General features: G+C 34.3%; 1 protein-coding gene across 1 annotated transcript; it reads right to left on the minus strand.

The window, feature by feature from the left end:
• Positions 1-13,058: 13,058 nt before the first annotated feature.
• LOC120012820 (probable methyltransferase PMT7) lies at positions 13,059-18,825 on the minus strand. The gene is made up of 7 exons (XM_038864353.1): positions 18,484-18,825; positions 17,714-18,128; positions 16,361-16,650; positions 15,357-15,734; positions 14,530-14,776; positions 14,289-14,427; positions 13,059-13,621 (listed from the first exon to the last, which is right to left on the minus strand). Exons 1-7 carry the CDS (start codon positions 18,644-18,646, stop codon positions 13,463-13,465), a joined length of 1,791 nt encoding a protein of 596 aa, XP_038720281.1. The 5' UTR covers positions 18,647-18,825; the 3' UTR covers positions 13,059-13,462.
• Positions 18,826-18,827: the final 2 nt, after the last annotated feature.

The following is an 18,827-nucleotide window of genomic DNA, read 5'->3' on the forward strand; positions in this document are numbered from 1 at the left end:
TAATGTATTTTATTTTCACAATTTATAAGCTAATTTATTTTGACAACAAATAAATTATACCAAATGGAACGCCAATAACATAAATTGTGACTCGAAAGCTGGTTAGGTTTTCTCTTTTGCAACCCAACCATATTTAACGCAATAATTAGTATCAATGCATGTAAAAATTAAAATTGATCAAGATCACAGCGATGGGTATTCCAATTATTTCAGCTACTGAGTTTGATGCATAGTATCCAAGTGAATTTGTGAGTGTAATATATCTCATATGACTTATATAAAATCTTGTGCGTATAACTTATAATCGATTAATAAGAACTACTTAATTGCATTGGTCCTACATATAGATATTCATGGGGTTTATGTAGTTGCCTATTCATGGTTGTTGAACTTTCAAACTGATTGATTGGATGACCTGTTTTGACAATTCAGAAACACTTGAGACAACATTGGAATGCTAACTTCTCAATTCTTAAGAAAATATTTTGAAAGAATAACGACTTTCATATTTCACATAAATCAACCAAATTTCCACAATTCTTAACTAAATTACGGGGCAAAGTAATCAAGTCACATGTACTTAATTGAGAATCTGTTCAATATATAATTAATTAATTACTCTAATTAGGGTACCATTTCAACCCAATTGGCCGACTTATTCGCGGTGGACTCTCAATTTTAATTTATTCATTCCCATATAATTAACAAGAGAAAAAGACACCAGACTGATTAATAAAATATTTTTACCCATTTTTTGTGTCAATTAGAGCATACACGTCATGTGTGATATCTATCTATCCAAAAAACTAATATATATTATTATAAGATAAAGTAGTGTTATGTCAACACATCGTATATAAGTTGTAATATGAATAAACTAAAAAGATAGATGGTCTTCGGCTTAACTCCTTGTCTTCCTTCATCTCCTCGAATCTCCTGACGGTAGCTACCCTTATTTAATATATATTTGTGTGTGTGTATCAGTGTATGTATGTATGTGTGTACATATGTATGTATGTATATATATTTATATTCTGAATTAATTTGTGCCATACGATATCATCCCTAACTTATGACCATCCTAATCACAGTTCAGGATAAAATGCATATTGCATCCTCCAAAATATTCAATTTTTTTAAAGCTTAATCTTAAATACTTATAACTTTAATCACAAGCGAACATGTGATCTAACAGTAGAGTTGCAAGGTGCAAATAGGGGCAGGTTTACTATTGGCTCAGGGTGGACTAAAGTCCACTCTCAAATTTGAGAAAAAAATTATCAAGTATATTATTAAATGGCCAAACCTCAAAATAAATTCACTTACTTTTAATATAAACGAAGTCCTAAAAAGTTTAGAATGCTAAAATGTGTGTCTCACTCTTCTACTCGTCTCTCGCAAGTCCATTGCAATTCTGTTTCACTCGTTTTCAGTATTGCAATTTCATAAAACGGCAAACAAGAGGTGGTGAGCCAAAATGCCAATTATCACAGACCCCAAATTAATTTTCAATTATTACTTATTGATATTTTACAAATTTTTATTTTTAATGTTGTTTTCCATCTTTTTAAAGGCATAATTAATAAATAACTCAAAAAAAATTTGGACGGCTATCCCCGTATGACTTTATCCTCCAATATAAAATCTGAATTCGCCCTTGAGTACAACCTAAGAGTCACATGTTCAATATTTGAAAATAGTCAACATGTCCAATGCGAGAGTGGGGGGTGTTATTTATAACTTAAAAAAAATTCAAATCTCATGCAATTATCACATGAACTATCTTTATTTATATATTTTTTTTGGTACTTTTCTAGTTTTTTAATAACTTAATCAAGGTGAAGGGAAATAAAAAGGGTGGTTAAAGCCTTAAACGGTCTCTATTTATTGAAAATTTTGTGGACAAAAAAAAAAGTAAGCAATTAAAGAGCCGAGAGTGGATAGGAAGAGTAGGAGTATAGAGAACCGTGTCGGCCGGGTCTTAAGGGTTCATGTTCAGGTATCGGGACTAGTGCCTCCGCACTTGTGACAAGGACTTCGCACGTGCGAAAGCCAACACAAATAAACTTGTGGTTTTGCCCTGTTTGGCTCTCTAAAACAATAATAACAAAAGAAAAAAGGAAAATGAATACAAAAATCTCATTGATGGACAACACATCAACTGACTGTCATATGATTTCAAAGACCCTCGATTTGACGTTTGCCTTTTTTTTTAACTCTTGAGTAGCACTATTATTTTTTTTTAACCAGCGGTAAACTATCACAACACTCTATCCTTTGGACCGAGTCCTATATTGTAAAACTCGAAGAGAGAGTCCAGTTACCTCTGCCGAACCTCCGAGCAATTCACTTGTCGATTCTAGAGGCCAAAGACCCAACAGGTCACTAACCCACACCTATCCGAGCATCCACGATGCATTAATGTAAATATTTTGACTCGAACATGGATGGACGGGTATCCCGTTAGCACTACTTACTGTCGCTCTTTTTATTCTTTTCTCTAAATATAATGATTATATATTTATGCGTAGACAACTTTGTATAATATTTTTGCCACTTATGTATGCCTACGTTGTAATGTGTGTGTATATATATACATCACAAGGGGACCCACTTCCCCAACGGATCCTGTGGCTATGACTTCGAGGACAATACATGCATTGTGTCCTTAATTTCCCCTCTTTAGTTCATAATCCTTATTGCATAATTTGGGTTCAATTTGAAGAAAAATAAATAAAAAAGGGTATTATACAAAAACCCAATTTATTTATTTATTAGTTGATGCCTTAGCTTCTCATATCATAATTTATTTAATTATTTGAGTGGCAAGGTAAGCACATTGATTATTGTTGCTTGTTAGGTATCGTGAATTCAACAATCAAACAAAAGAAAAATAAGAATGTACACATTACCATAAGGGGATAGCTGGAATCTTAAGAAAAAGATAAGTTCTTGGGATGCCTAATTAGGAAAGCAAATATATAATTAATTATCAATTAAAGCTTCTTTAATTGATTATCGTAAGGGGATAGATTGAATCTAAAGGAAAAGATAAGATCTTCAGATGCCAAATTAGGAAAGCAAATAGTATATAACTAATTATCAATAAAAATTCCCTTTTTCTTTCTTCCTCTCCTAGTGGGTTACACAATTATAGTTGGATTAATTCAAGTCGGTACTTCCTGCTATGGCATGTGAAAATTTCTTATATGGTGTGTCCTCTCCTATCTTTCTTTTATGGTCACATTGGTATGTACAAATATGGCTAAGATCAATTTAATTGAAATTGAATGGCCCAATTTACACAACAAATCCCATTTTATTCTTTTTTATACATATGTGTATCATTATGCACTCATAATCAGTTGAGCAATAACTTAGTTGGTGAATCTCTCTATGATCCGTATAGACTTGGTAAGTATTCAGTTTGATTTCCACTAAAAACAATAAACTTGTAGTCACGCAAATGTTCAAAGGATAAATTTGAACGATATCGTTTGATTCCCATTAAAAACAATAAACTTGCTGTCATACAAATGTTCAAAGGATAAATTTATACGATATCGTTGACATTTTAAGAAAAATATTATCTAGTATCTACTCACACAATATACTCATTTTTTATTATACACACATTGCAAGGACGAGAATCATTAAAAAAAAATGTCATGAGTTTGGTCCTTTTTGTCTGTTGAGGAGTCATTTCAAGCTTTGTTATTTTTTCTAAAAAAAATTGCTAGTTGATCTGCTTTATCAATATCCCAAATATAATAAATCAGTTTTTGGTTTGTCGGGTAAATCCATAACCAAACTGTGCATCTCTTAAATTTTAAAAAAACCATAAAACAAGGGAGCTATTACGAAATGTCAGCTTTAATTTAGTAATGTAGAAAGCTAGCTAGCAATGTTAATAATTAAAAAAAAAAAAAATAATAATTACTATCTTAGTTCTCCATTTTGAAGCTATATATGTGATTTAGGGTTTAAGGTAACGAATCACAATAAATGTGAAAATTAATAATTAGACAAAATACAATAGTAATATGAATTCCATCAGTTTATATCTCAGTTATCTCATCCATTGATTTATATATAAGCACAAGATTTCATGTGGGATATGTTGAGCTCACGAATTCATTTGAATTTTATACGTCCAACTCAATAGTTAGGACATCAAACTATCGGGATATCTATCATTTTCGGAGAAAATAACATATTTGTTTAATCAATTTTAAGATTATACAGTACGTAGATAGTAATAGGGAAGACAATCAACGAGGAAGTGGACTTCAATGGTGGCTAAACATTTAACTTTTTTGAACAATAATTGTTGTAGCTACATATATTTACACAATAATCATGTAAAAAGAAAAGACCGAGGGCTAGGTAGAGTCCAAAAACTGAGATGTTTAATTCAGAAGGGGGCGTGGCAGGGTCTCTCTTGTCAAAAGCTTAAGACTAGTAGCAGGGTTAGGAGTAGTCGTAGTAGCTGTTTGAAGATTGTGATTGATGGATGGACCTAATCAATCAGATCCAAACAATTATATATGTCCATCAGATCAGACTTGAGAGAGAGAGGACTCACACATCTATCATCTCTCTCTCTCACAATTATGGGATCTGTGCCCTCCCAAACACAAAAAAACAGTAGTTATCTAGTACTACTACTACTCTCTAGTCATGTTTCGTGTGTTCAGTAAAACTAATAAAGTATGGACCTTTTTGTCCTACATGGAAAATTAGTTTAAATTATTTTCTATGTTCAAAATCCCTAATTGCCAATTGTGTAACGGAAATAGGTTTATTAATCACGAAAATATGTTCTCAAAATATTTTATATATATATATATATTATTGTATGTATATATATGTGGTAACGTGGAGCCTTGTATGTTTGGGCCATTCCTCCATGCACGTTACATCAATTGTCCATTTTCAACTTTTTTATTTTCAGGGTCTACGATGATATAATTTTTCCTTGGTCTACACCTACAAATATTAATATGAATTCAAGTTCAAAATATCTACTTACATGATTAGAAGCAACAACCAAATATAGTTAGCTAGGTATATAAACATTCTCCTTATAGTGCAAGTTTTTCAACAAAAGCATATATACATGGTGATTGAATGGGTTGCAATGATAGTTTGAGTTTGACCTTGGACTTTATATACACACATATATAGGAATTCTTCGGTGGAAATCAATTAATCAAATATATATGTTGAATAATCTTGATGGATGTGATGGTGTGTGTTTGTTGTGTTATTGTGAATCCATAAATGGGAAGAAGTGGGTGCATGATATGAGGATCATATATTATTAGGGTTTTGGGTGGAGGAAGAAAGAGTCAAAATGCTGCATTTAGTTTTGACTTTCTACAACAATGGAGTCAGCTCCAAGCCTTCAAATCTATCAGATTTCGCACCTATTAAGGCTCTCATGCTATCTCTCTAGTCTCTCCCTTTTGACTCTATATATTTTCAAGACTAGACACAATATCTTCTCCTCTTTTAATTTTCTTTGCCAATGGAAGGTTGCCTAGCTATTTGACTTGAGTTTTATGATATATGTATAGACATAAAAGTGACAACACCACACTTGCACTTGGTGTATATATAGGATTTGACAATATGCTGTTTGCCACATGTTGTGTATATATATATATATATATGTATTCTCAAATCTCAAGTAGTGCTATATATATATATATATATTGTGTGTCCACATGGTCTTTGCCTAAATCATTGGTCTTTTTGATTCCCTATGATTGTTCTTTTGACCATAATTGCTCCATCAATCCATGTGACGAACAAACTATATTTGTGACATTCCCAAACACTAATATTAATTAGGATGCTGTTATATTTGTTTTAGTGTAATTCAAACTCATACTTGATATAAAGAGTTCATATATTTTTTTTGCAATAAATTTTTGAAGTATGTAGGAGTCTATATATAAACTTGGAATACAACGACTAACGTAATCACTTCCTTTTTTGAAACGAGGAGAGTGATTCGAACCTTGGTTATCAAGGTGATAACACATTATCTTTATCACTCTAACTAGTGACTTGGGTACACCTACCGTAATCACTTGTTAGATGGATGACATAATATATAATTTAAAGCTTGGTGACTATAAAGATTATAAAAAGTTTGGTGACTAAAGTCTATGAGCAAAGCACAAGTAGAAGTATATTATTATAGTAAATTATTATATATTTATATTATGCTTATAATATTGGAGTGAAAATGACATTACAATTTAAATTTCTACATCTGGAAAGGATCAATATTGGATTAGATCCCTTTCACTTCTAACAAAAAGACTTAAAAGGGAAAGTAATAATTATAGACCTTCAAACTTTATATTATTTAACTATTTATATATGATCATAGCTCGAATTAAGTATTATTTTTGTTTTTGCACAAGATTAATTCAATTTTTTCATTGTTAGATTTTAACTTTATTGGCAACCAATTGGACTGGCTTTGAATCCCATCCCCATATCTAATTGTGTTTGACTCTTGCTTCGTTGACTCTATATATAATCAATTAGGTTTGTCGGCCAACATTTGAGTAGCCCACTTTCGATTTATCCAATTTCATGCAAAATAAATTATAAAAAAATGTTTGGCATGAAAATAATAATGTAGATGGTATTTTCTTCTCCCACGAAATGAATGATGGGACTCTCTGATAATTACTGTTTAGTATTAGGAATTCAACCCATTTTGGCTGAAACATCTCTTAATTTCCTTTAAAGACCTGATCACTTTATTCCATATTGTGACTCTCTTTTTTAATTACTACGGAAGGGGATGGGGAGGCTCGAACTCGAGACCTCTATGAAATACTACACATATGAGTGTCATCTGAGCTACTCGATCGTGATTCTTCAAATTGTGACATATTATGTGCTCATAACATACAAATTGAGTATTGTCCAATATTGAATTTGAGCATTAATTTTTATGAAATTAATTAGAGACTAATTTTTAATTTAGTGACACACTTGAGTGACCTTGCGGGCATTGAGGAGACCACCATCCACTTGTTATATTTAGAAACACAAAATGGGGAAAATCTAGTAACCCCACTTTGTTGCAATTGCATTTCTTTGACCTGAAACCAATTAGGGCAACCATACCATCATATCTCTGCAGAAACCATTTATTTGAGTAGTGGGAAATAAGTTTGTGGATTTTACTTTCTCTATATAAACCCACCATTTCTTCTTGGTCCCACATTTTAATTTCTCTTTCTATGCCATCATCACCTAGCTAGCTTTCGAAAATATTATGTTCATGTTACACAATTGAATTTTTTAACATATAATCAATTAACTTAATCACTATATATTATAATTACTCGTCTCTTTGAACTATCAACTTCCTTTAGACCAAGCATGGAATAATTACCCTTAGAGATCCCACTTCAGATACTTAAAATTATGTAGACGGTTGAATCTACATTTGATGATGTGTCAATGGAAGTCACCAACAACTTGCAAAGACTAAAGATGTGTCAATGGAAGTCGCCAGCAATTTGCAAAGACTAAAGAGAGAATGAAAGTTGTGAAAGTCTTTGACACCAAAAGGGTGTCGGCCAATATACCTCCGATGGTTAAGTCAGTGACGTAATAAGACAAATAAGTAGGGAGATAAAGAGATATGACGAAAAGAGTTCATTATATATGACTGTTGTAGTGAGCGCAATCAAGTTAGTGTAGTGAGGAGCGCCTCCGTGTTGGTTGGTGATAGTCTGGCGATAGACTTATTGTGAAAGTGGAGACTGAGGTGAGAGAGAGAGCACTTGGAACGAGTGTTTATCAAAGTGAGCATGTCTGAATGAATATATTCCTCTCAAAGTGAAAAGATGGTAGAGTGGCTTGAGATCTCTCTGACGGCACGTCTTTTTCGGGTATGAGGTGACAGCTTAAAGTAGTGCATTCGGTGAAGGGCAATCGTTTAGGCTTGCGGAGCCCAATAAAGATTGCGAGTCTGTTTATATTTAGGGCTCAGAGAGCACGTTGAACTGAATTTTAGCCTTAGTTTGAAATTTTTGGTGGCTTTTTAGGCCGTAAGCTTGTTAAGCTGATAGTCGCCTTGGCCGTGGTCCTGTTAGGTTGATAATTCGCTTAAATCGTGAGAGTATCGTTGTAGATGTTTTTAGACCGTGGACCGGTTAAGTAGGGGTTGGGCCAAATACCAATTTTGACCCCTACAAGCTATATATAGAGATCCTTTTTAATAAATAGTGCACTTGAAAAGGGGTTCTATTTTCATGATGCCAAATTGCCAATAGATAACAAAAACTAGTTCTTCCATGCACACACAGAAGTGTTTAGTTAAGGAAACCTACAGCAGATATCATTATAAAGTGGTGTAAACTGTATACTTTTTGCCTTTGATTTGCCTCAACATATTTATGAATGCATCTAATCATCAAAATCTTGTTTTCAAAGGCTGTCTGCAACTTCTAGAAGACTAGAAAGCACCACACACACATATCATATTATATATATATATCTGATAAAAAAATATATTATATATATATAGAGAGAGAGAGACAGAGAGAGAGAGAGAGTTGGATGAGATTAATGACAAGTATTTTGATAAGTCGCAAGATATCAGTATTCAGAATCAAAACTCGATCGAATGCCCACCTGAACGTCGTCCTATGGCTTTGTAGTTTGTACAATTCAACTGCCTTTCGATGTCTACGTCCCTGTGTGTGTTTGCTTACTCATTGAACGATATTACAAAAGTACACATTACATGTATATATACATTCTCTACGTTTATGCATACGAGTTATTGTACGTATTTATACCATTTTCAAGTACAAAGTATAAACAAATGAATGAAAAAAGAAAGGGGGTTTTGAAAATGAGAAGCGTACGGGTGAAGGTGGATTCCAAATGACATGACAAGACAAGAGAGAGGAGTCTGGTGGTGGGTGCATGTGATGAGATATGATGTAGACATATCAGCTTTGACCTTTCAAAGCGACCTCTCTCCCTCTCTCCCTCCTTTCGTTTACCCCCAAAAAATGAAAAGAAACCCTACCCAGATAATCAACAATGAACAGCGTGGGGCCCCACTCCCTTATCGAAGGAAGGAGTGAAAGACTGTATGTATGTATGTATGTAAACTCGACACGTGTTAACTATGATCATTCCCTGTCAAGTAGTCCTCTCCCTCTTCGGGTGTTTTGGCAGGTCTCTCTTGTGTTTTGTGTGTGAGTGTGGGCAGCAGCAGGCACTGACTCCCACGTGTGAAACACAACACCAATCTGACACATATACTTATTTCTATACATACACAAATACACTTCACTCTGTAATAATCTGTATATAATGCCAACAAATACAAGCCAGGCTAGACAAAGCCTAGGTAGCTTTGTAATGACTAATGAGGGACTCTTCATTAAATTTACAGGGAGGAGAGAGAGAGAGGTCTATCTAGCTATCACGTCTCTTCTACAAGTCTCACTCATTCCTTTTGCCTTTTTGCCCTTCCTTTGCTTGCTCGTGCTTTATGTTTGTTGTCATTGATCAATCTCTGCTTCCTTCCTTCCTTCCTTCGTTATGTGACTCGTCTCTGTATTCTCTGTTCTTGGCTTGTTAATAACTTCTGTCGTCTCTAAATAAAGGCTCTACAGCTAACACTGCACTTAAAACTCTCTGTCACCACTGTTTTCTTATGTCACAAAACCTATATATTATACACACAATATATATATATTGTAATTCTTTAGTAAAAACGTCTTTATTGGGTTCAAAATAATTACCTTAAATTTTAAGCCCTGAATGGCTGAATCAAATGACCGGGATTAGAGCAGATTTATGATTTAGGGTATAGGGACTTAGGGTTTAGAGTTTAACAATTAGATTGTAATGTTTGAGTTTTATGATTTGAAGTTATGGTTTAACGTTTGAGGTTTAGGATTTAAGATTTAAGATTTAAGATCTGAGGGGTGTTTTACATTTTTCTTTAATATATTTTTTTTCTTATTTACCAAAAAAAATATGAAGAGTTTAGGTTTTAGTATTGTTCAGTCAACTTTAATCTCAAATATTTTAGGATTTATGAACCTAAAAATTGAAATATTTATTTTAAACTCTAATAAGGACTTTTTTTTTTTGAATATAGGGGAATGGATGGGGGAGGCTCGAATTGGAGACCTCTATAAGATATCATACATATGTATGTCATCTGAGCTATTTGTGATTCTCTAATAAAGACATATTTATATATATATGCATGTGACACCTTTTGGTGTACGTTACACTCTTTTTTTGATAATAAATTGTGAGAACAATTATGAAGATTAAGAAGCCCGAGTGTTGTCACAGTTTAGGTATGGTTTATTGCCATTTCTTTAAAAAAAGATTTGGGGAAATATTTTTTTACCAAACATTCAATGTTTTCTTTTTGGCTTTTAAGATTTTGACAAGACATGTCATGTAAAGGATATCAAATAGGGGAGGAAATGAATTTATGCTAGATACAAACATAAATGCTTGCGAAAATGTTTTAAGTCGAAGGATGTTAATGTGAATAATTGAACATGATGTGAAGGATTTTGAGGATGGTATATACAAATTAAAAAATTTTTTAAAAAATTATTAGGGGTATGGGATACCCGGCCATTGGAATTTGTTAAATTGAAAAAGATGCAAAAATAAGTTTTCACCTATTTTGGGTACCCATCGGACATGCTCTTAGAGTTAAAATAAACATAGGATTCAAAATCTTCACACTTATGTAATCAGTGGGATTGGGCCCTACAAAACCCCTAATCAACCAACTTGCAAGCATATACTATTATTGGAGAACAGAAAAAAGAAAAAGAGAGAGAGAAACACTTGTGCCACCCAAATTATTTCAGGTTTATTGATTTCTAAATTAATTATTTACAAATCAGTATCATGCCTCAAAATGGAAGTTAACACATCAACTTTAAGTGTCAAACCATGTAATAAGACAAAAGATATGCAAATTTAGCAAACTTGTTATGTTAATATTAGTAGTTCTTGAAACTTCAGATTCTTCTCTTCTTCCTTTTTTCTTTGATGTTAGTAAAAGTTGCAACAGTAATGTAAACCAAATCATTCATAAGTCAAAAGTGGAAGAGAAAATTCACTATTTCCAATATTGCTTTTGAGGTTTTCAACTATTTAATGAAGAGATGTGTGTGCATAATAGTTTGGTTAATTTATCCCCCCCTTTTGGAGGCACATCTCATCAGCTTTAATTTATATTAATTATTTAAGCACAGAATTAGATATGAAAGAAAGAGAATATATTGTAAAATATGAATGTATTTTTTTAATTATTTTGAAGGAGCTAGGTCGTAACTAGTGTTAATTTGGACTAATGGAGGAGTTACATATGAGTTTCTCATCATAATAGGTTTGTAACAAGGATCGACAATAATCCATTCCCATTTATTATAGCGATGGATGAAGTCACACGACACATCCAATGCGATATAACTTGGTGTTTGTTTCCGGACGGTATAGTTTAGTGGTGAGAAATATGAGACAATATTGTGAGCAAACTCAAAACTTGAGATATAAGACAAGTCTTAGAGTTTAAAATATTTAAATTAAGTAGGATTAGAATAAAATATATAAAATGTAAATTTAGTTAGAGCAAATAAGGGAACGAACAAATGTATGAATTAGATTAGAGAAAAAAAAAGGTGGTTCAATTTTTCAAAGATGATGGAAATATTAATGAAGACGCGGAATAAAGACTCCAATGATGATGAGTTTCGTGCTTCACATACATAAATCAATAAATGAAAAAGAAAAGTAAGAAAAAAGAAGTGGGGGAAATAACAATATAGCCAGAACTAATTCCACATGCCTTCAGCTTCAAGTTTTATGTCATGATAAAATATTTTGAATATATCCATTTTTAGCAATTTATTTTCGGATTCTTAAAAAAAAAAAAAGACCCCACTATACAATAATGAAGTATTGAAGCTTTTTACTTGATGCGATTAGTATCCTAAGAAAAAAAAAACTTTTTTGGGTCTCTTGAATAATTAGGATCACCATAGTAATTAATAATAATTTTTGCAGGTTGTCTTCACTTTATTGATGCGACTCTCAAAATCAACAAACTAATTAGTATACCATGCTTCTTCTTTTTTCAAAAATTTGTGATGATGTATTTCCAATATTTGAGAGTAAAAATTAAAAAAAGTGGGTGAGTAAGAATGTTAGATGGGATTTAGTGATGAGACTAAAGGAACTGATGTGGTGGAATTAAGTAAAATAAACAACCAACGTCTAAGCACTACAACAAAAAAAAATAAAATAAAATAAAAAATTCATTGTCTCCATGCATACTGACTATGGCATAGGACCCATACATGAGTGTATGGATGTATACGTATATTTGTATTTTATATATGTACTATATATAGCAAAGTTGGATGAAGGAGAGTGTCGCGGGAGGCAGGAGAGTCAAGTAGTCAACCATTGAAGCATGGAGAATTAATAGAAATAATAATAATAATGGGAGGAGAAGGAGTATCTACAACTTGTGTTTGTGTTTGTGTACGCAGTTTAATTTGTGTGGAGAGTGGGGCAAAGCAAAGGCAAGGCCCGACAAGCGTGGGGTTGTCTTGTCATGTCAAAGTTTCTACTTTTGAGTGGCCTCTCTCTCTCTCTCTACTTTCAAAGAATCTTCTCTCCCAATTCATTGGTGCTCCCTGTGAATTTACCTGTTTGTCTCTCCCCATTCCCCATCATCCTCACATTCCATGGCATTGTTTTGTCTAAGACTCCACATTAGGGTTAAAGGCCCTTGCAACAGAAATCATTACAGTTTCTTGTAATTTTAATCACAGACATTCATTTGTGATGACCACCGCAATGACTTCTATCGCAGGGTCATTATCCACACAAATTAAACTTTTAAGTCAAGCCACCACACCCATCTCTCTCTTCCCTCCCAAGGAGACAGCATAATTGCAGAAATAACTATATAAGTGTGACCATTAAAGTTGGAATGAGTAAGTGGAAAAAAGAACGCTTAATTTTGTTGTTCTTTATTACCATGGAAACTTAAAGAAAAACGTGTACATAATTATATAAAGCCCAAGGATTTTTCACGTCTGGGAATCAGGACTAGATTTAGGCAGGCCTGACCCATTTAGTATCTGGGCTGGAATTTTGTCATAAACCCAGGTAAGCTCTGGCCAAGCTGTTCTATGTGCATTTTGAATGGTGAGAAAGCATAATGCTATAGTGTCTCACAGTTGGCTTCTGAAGAGCTTTGAATAAAATAAAATGTCAGGCTCCTCCATGTAATGACTACACTACTAGACTTTATGACACTTCTCTAATCTCATTAATCTCATTACACAAAGAAAGTATTCGAGGATGAAAGGTCGAAAGTAACCTGTACGTGTTGGGTCGAAAACATTGGCACACTTCATGCAACTGCCCAAAACTTCTTTCTACAAATTAGCACGGTTTCCCTCTTCTTTTCTTTACTTTCCAGAAGATGTGATTCGACCTCCCACAAAAACTTTGAGGCAACATTCTGGATTCTCGATGTAATGGCATCCACGTCTCTAATAATAACAAAACCCTGCAAATTGATATACTCAATTAGATATAAAAATGCAACATCTGGACATAAACCTCGTAGAAACTCATTCTTCTCCAGATAATTGACTAGCTACATGACATACTGTAAGTGCAAGCACAATGGCGAAGCAGTATAAACCGCAAAGATTGAGAGCACGCGCTAAATATTAGGTGGCTCAATACAGATGAAAGTATTCAGTATTCAGCTTAAATCTAGCTTTACCACCTATCATATATGGCAGTAGATGCATGGATCAATATGTACAACATAATGGCTATGAATATCAGGAGGAACGGTATGTTTCATATGGTTAGGATAGACTGCAAAGCCCACATGATGATATAGCAATGAGAAGAAGAGGCCAAAAATGGCATGAATGAATTGTACACAATGTTTCCAGATTCATACAGTCGCATACCCGCATATCAGAATATGCTTCACTACCTAGGATATTAGTACAAAATGAAATTCACTTATAAATTAAATATTCTCATTCAGCATGGTGAATTGGTGATGATGCCGAGATTATTCATTTAAACAATTATAAGGTTATTCCCTGAGGAGAATCAGGCAACGGCTTTATATTGCAACATCCAATGACTAACAGCATTTTGTTTAAACTTCTCCAATGTGCCATTAAAGGGCTGACACTAATCAAGCTAATTACCTGCGGCCGTACAATGCGATCCATTTCCAGCATGATATCCTCCAGTAAGCAACCTTCTCCACGGTTTTTGTAGTGACTGAATAGATGATCAGCATGCAACAGATCATATGTGCGTGGATATGTCGAAAATGGTTCACACCTGAAAGCATATATGTTATTGTTAAGCTAAACAATATATCAATAGCCCTGTTGACCATGGAAATGTAAGAAACAGCTATGTCTAATGGTTGATAAATCTTACCAATCATGGAAAGCACCTAAAAGACCCCGATCATAAATAGCAGTTAGCGTATTATTCATGCTTCCAGGAACTATATTCATCGCCCCAACAGGGAATTCATTCAAAGCCGCTGCAAATCCACCAATAAAAGCATTCATGTCCATGATGTTTCTTATTTCTGTTTCATTAACACTCATCAGCTTCCAATATTGGCGAACTTGATCTTGCCAGAAGATGGTATCTGAAACAAATTCTTCTTCACTGACACCTGTAATGAACAAAATGAGCATAAATTACTGTTTTAGAATGCAGCTTATTTCTTTCTAACATGTAACACTGTCAAAAATTCCCAAGTGATCTTAGTCAGAGCCCTAGAATGACAAAAGAAAACTGCCAGTGGTCCATTCATGTTCTACATAAGAATGAAAACATATTGATGAGAATGAATAGTGACCACAATCGAGCATAAAATTCAAATGTTACACAAATCAATTCTCCTATTAGGCAATTAATCCGCATTATAATGAGCTAATGTAAAGTTTTCTTTCAGCAACTAATCGTCAAGTTACTGCTGCTAATCTCAGTCTTAGGCAAGCTTTTAACTATCTCAAGTCCCTACATAATTAGAGATCCAACTAATCAGGAGTATCAACCAAAAAAGCTTGTTTTTTTTTTTTGTATTTTTTGTAGTCTCAGATGTGAGAGTGAGAGAGAGAGAAAGAGAGAGAGAGAGAGAGCATGAAAGTTTATACCAAAATTGAGAAATTGTAGAATACGTTACTTTGAGAAAGATACCACAATCAGATTTGAAATTGGCTATCTGAAGCCATATAAGAGGATGGACAAACCTATTCTGTCAAGACTCTTTGAATATACTGAAAGACGATCTGATCTAGAGGGGGATTTTTTAGAGTATTCTGAGGTACTTTGTATGCAGTTCCTCAATGGGGTATTCCATGATGGTTTAGAATCATCCACTGAGTTGCACATAGTTATCTGCTTGAGTCCTGCATGCTGCTGGAGGCATGCCTCATTTTCTTGTTTAATCCAGATTGCTGTCTGAACTTTTCGAGCAATGAGTTTCCAGCACATTGCTGAAGTATAATTTACCAAGTTATCCCAAATCATCGGATAATCCTTGTCTTTCCTATAAGCAGGTGGAGCCGAATAGACAAAGTATCCATTTGGACGTAAAAGACGATCCACTTCTTTGAGTAAAATACCATCTGCCAGAAACAAGATAGGAAAAAAAAAGTTACAAAAGAAACATAGGGCATCAAAGAGATAATTAGTACGGAAATAAGAAATGCTGAAAAGGGAAACGGCAGAAATAATTCTCTCCAAGAAGGATCAAACCGTCAAGAATAATGAAACATTGTAACAATATTATCAAATATATGAAATTAGATGAAAGTATATGAAGCAAGACAAGGAGCTCTTGACTACCCATTTAATCCTTTACAATGTAATCACTCAATAATTCTTAATAATAGGTTCCACAGTGCCATGCTGTTGTTATGTTTGTGCAACAAACATAACAACAGCTAGAATTTTTGATGAATCATTCACGGTATGTACAAAACAACAAATACAGTGCGGCAGATAGAAGCAGGCTGAAATATTTATGTGCATCAAGCTTACTTTTCATATTGATATCTCAAGATGTGATTTTCACGTAAAGCATTAACATAATTATAGTAAACAAAGCTCTTTTTTGGTAAAACAAAATTTCTTAATTAGAAACAAAATTACAAAATTCAAATATTAAGACACATTAACTATATCATTTAATATAAATCAACATCATTCAAAAGGTAGCATACACATTTGTACAATTAGGGTAGTAAAATACCATTTGCATGCCAATCAACACGACACCTCGAACAATGAACCATCTCAAAAGAGTTGGAAGGGTAAGGTAATTGTTTTGTGGCAATGGCAGAGAGCATTGCACCAATCCCTCGCTCTAAAGCAAATTGAATCTGATTTTCGTGACCATCTTTGGGAGCAAAAGACATGGTTTGTATATCCAAGGGCAGAAGATAAGCTGCAAAGCTCGCAACCCCACAACCAACATCAAGAACCTGAGCTACTCCAGCTGAATGTAAATCACCAGTTTCATTAGTTATCATGTCTCCCAACCTGCATTTACAGGAAAAGCGGGGAGTGAGGATGAGTGACATTAAATATACCACACCTTGATTTAGCAAGTCGGAATCAAATAAGACATTATAATAGTCAATAGATACATGATTGTATGGAGAGATCGAAAATACTCAACATGCCATAAAAAATAAATTATGGTATACCCCTGGCTTGAACAATTCATGCACCACTTTCCATTGGAAATACAACTTGAAACAAACTTTTACAAAGAAATGAATTCAACAGATAATGATTACATTTTCAACATAATTCAACACAAGTTCCACGTAATCCAGAATACATAAGGTGTCACCACGAATAGTTTAAATCAAGCAGAATGTGTCCACCTATCAGTAAATGCATACTAGGGAAGTCATGGTGACTCCTCAAGTGATGGCTTGTATGGTGCATATATTTTGGTTTCTTTATGAACATTTATGAGTATTTGAATTATCAGATCCACAATGAGCAGCAGGGAACTCTAGCCACAAGATTTCCAGAACTCCTCAACGAAGAACCAGATAAACAGATCCCTTACCATTTCTTTCCCTCAATAACAAGAGAAATGAAGTTTAGCTTCTAAACCAGACATTAATTTTTAAACAAATATAGAATTTATAGGTAGAACTAAAGGCCAAAGGAGGGGGGAGGGGGGACTAGTGGCAGCTCTAAAAAATCAAATATAGTAACAAATTCGTTAGATATTTGCAGTAACATTACAAGAGGCCATGAGAACAACACCTTGTGATGTGTGTATGATTGTCTACTTTTATTTTTATTCAATTGGCAAATTGTCTCACATTGCCTTTTCAGTTCCTCTTTAGCATTCTTAAGTCAGGTAACTTATTTCAAGCTGCTGCAGCCCTTTTTAAGGGGAAGATAATACATAGAATGTAAGAATAGACTTGCAGCCAAGAACAAGCGGTACTTATCATAAGGAAAAGCGATAAATGGTTACGTAGAATGTAACAAAAACAAGTCTCATATTGACCACAGCCACTTCAGGGAAAATATGTGATGGGAAGAAAATGTTGTCAGTTACTTATAGATCATGAGCTACCTCTGAATGTAATCAGATGCCCCATGCTTGAAATGGGTACCGCCACCAGGAAACCACCACAATTCATTTTTCTCATGCACCCAATTCTGCCCTCCCTTGACCTCCGCAAGCCGTGTATGATTCACGTTGCTCCGCCACACATAATCCCTGCTGGTCGGCCATCTTATCGGTATCTTATAATCTTGGGGAGGCGGCACCAAGCAATATAAACGTTCTTCAGGTGGAGGACAATGCCTCTCTAGGTCTTCTCTTCTAGAAACATCCAAGCTTGGAAGCAATTTTTTCACATAAGAAACGTCATGGCAAGGGATATACTCATTGAACGATAAAGGGCATACATCAATCCCACTTTCAGGGATCAAAAGTGGCTTGCTGCGGTAAGTCAGGGCAACCTTGTTTGTGAACATTAATATACCTGTGCGTTTAAGACAGAAATTAACATTTCTTAGAAGAACTGAAAGTTGCCTGCTCTGAAAAATGACTGGTTGTCTTCTTATAATGTCATTAGACACGATGAGTCAAAGACTGAGTTTGATTGTGTGCACTTGTGAACCTTACCATATCAGGCAAATATATCTCAAGCTACATTATTGCTCTGTTCAATGATTGCTCATATATAAATACATACACAACAAAAACCCAAATTTCCTTACTATTATCTCCTTAGGAAGATTTTTGATTCAACAAGTGAATTTTAACAGAAATACACACGATCGAAAGTGAAAAAATAGAAACTTTTGCAGATATATGGTAAAGTAGTTTTTACGAACCAGGAGAGGATGAAGAATTGGAGGGTCGAGAGATATAAGCGGGGGCATTGTTTCCGAAGAGAGTACCAGCGTAGAATGACCCAATCATCAGCACCAGTGCCACCATTATCATCTGCCCTGATCTCGAATCGAAAGCCGACCCAAATACGTACCCTCCTCCCATCACTGGTTTTGGGTAGATTTATGGGATTAGACGGACTTGTTGGACTTTTTTGGAATTATAGATCTCTGGAATTTCTGTGAGAAGTAGAGAGTGAGCTGAAGACGAGGAAGATGAACATATTGTAATTGTCGCTTCTGGCACCGTCTTCGGAGTTCCCGGTAGTGCGTGTGAATGGCACGTG

Source organism: Tripterygium wilfordii, chromosome 13 (genome assembly GCF_013401445.1).
Source record: "Tripterygium wilfordii isolate XIE 37 chromosome 13, ASM1340144v1, whole genome shotgun sequence".
Taxonomy (NCBI): Eukaryota; Viridiplantae; Streptophyta; class Magnoliopsida; order Celastrales; family Celastraceae; genus Tripterygium; species Tripterygium wilfordii.

What these genes read in the sequence shown, in the direction of transcription:
- LOC120012820 (XM_038864353.1), bottom strand. Translation starts at nt 18,646, where the DNA reads ATGGGAGGAGGGTACGTATTTGGGTCGGCTTTCGATTCGAGATCAGGG. An exon ending in TGTTGATTGGCATGCAAATG is followed by an intron (nt 15,735 to 16,360) that starts GTATTTTACTAC and finishes TGTTTCTGGCAG; the next exon opens with ATGGTATTTTACTCAAAGAA. An exon ending in AAAGAGTCTTGACAGAATAG is followed by an intron (nt 14,777 to 15,356) that starts GTTTGTCCATCC and finishes TGTTCATTACAG; the next exon opens with GTGTCAGTGAAGAAGAATTT.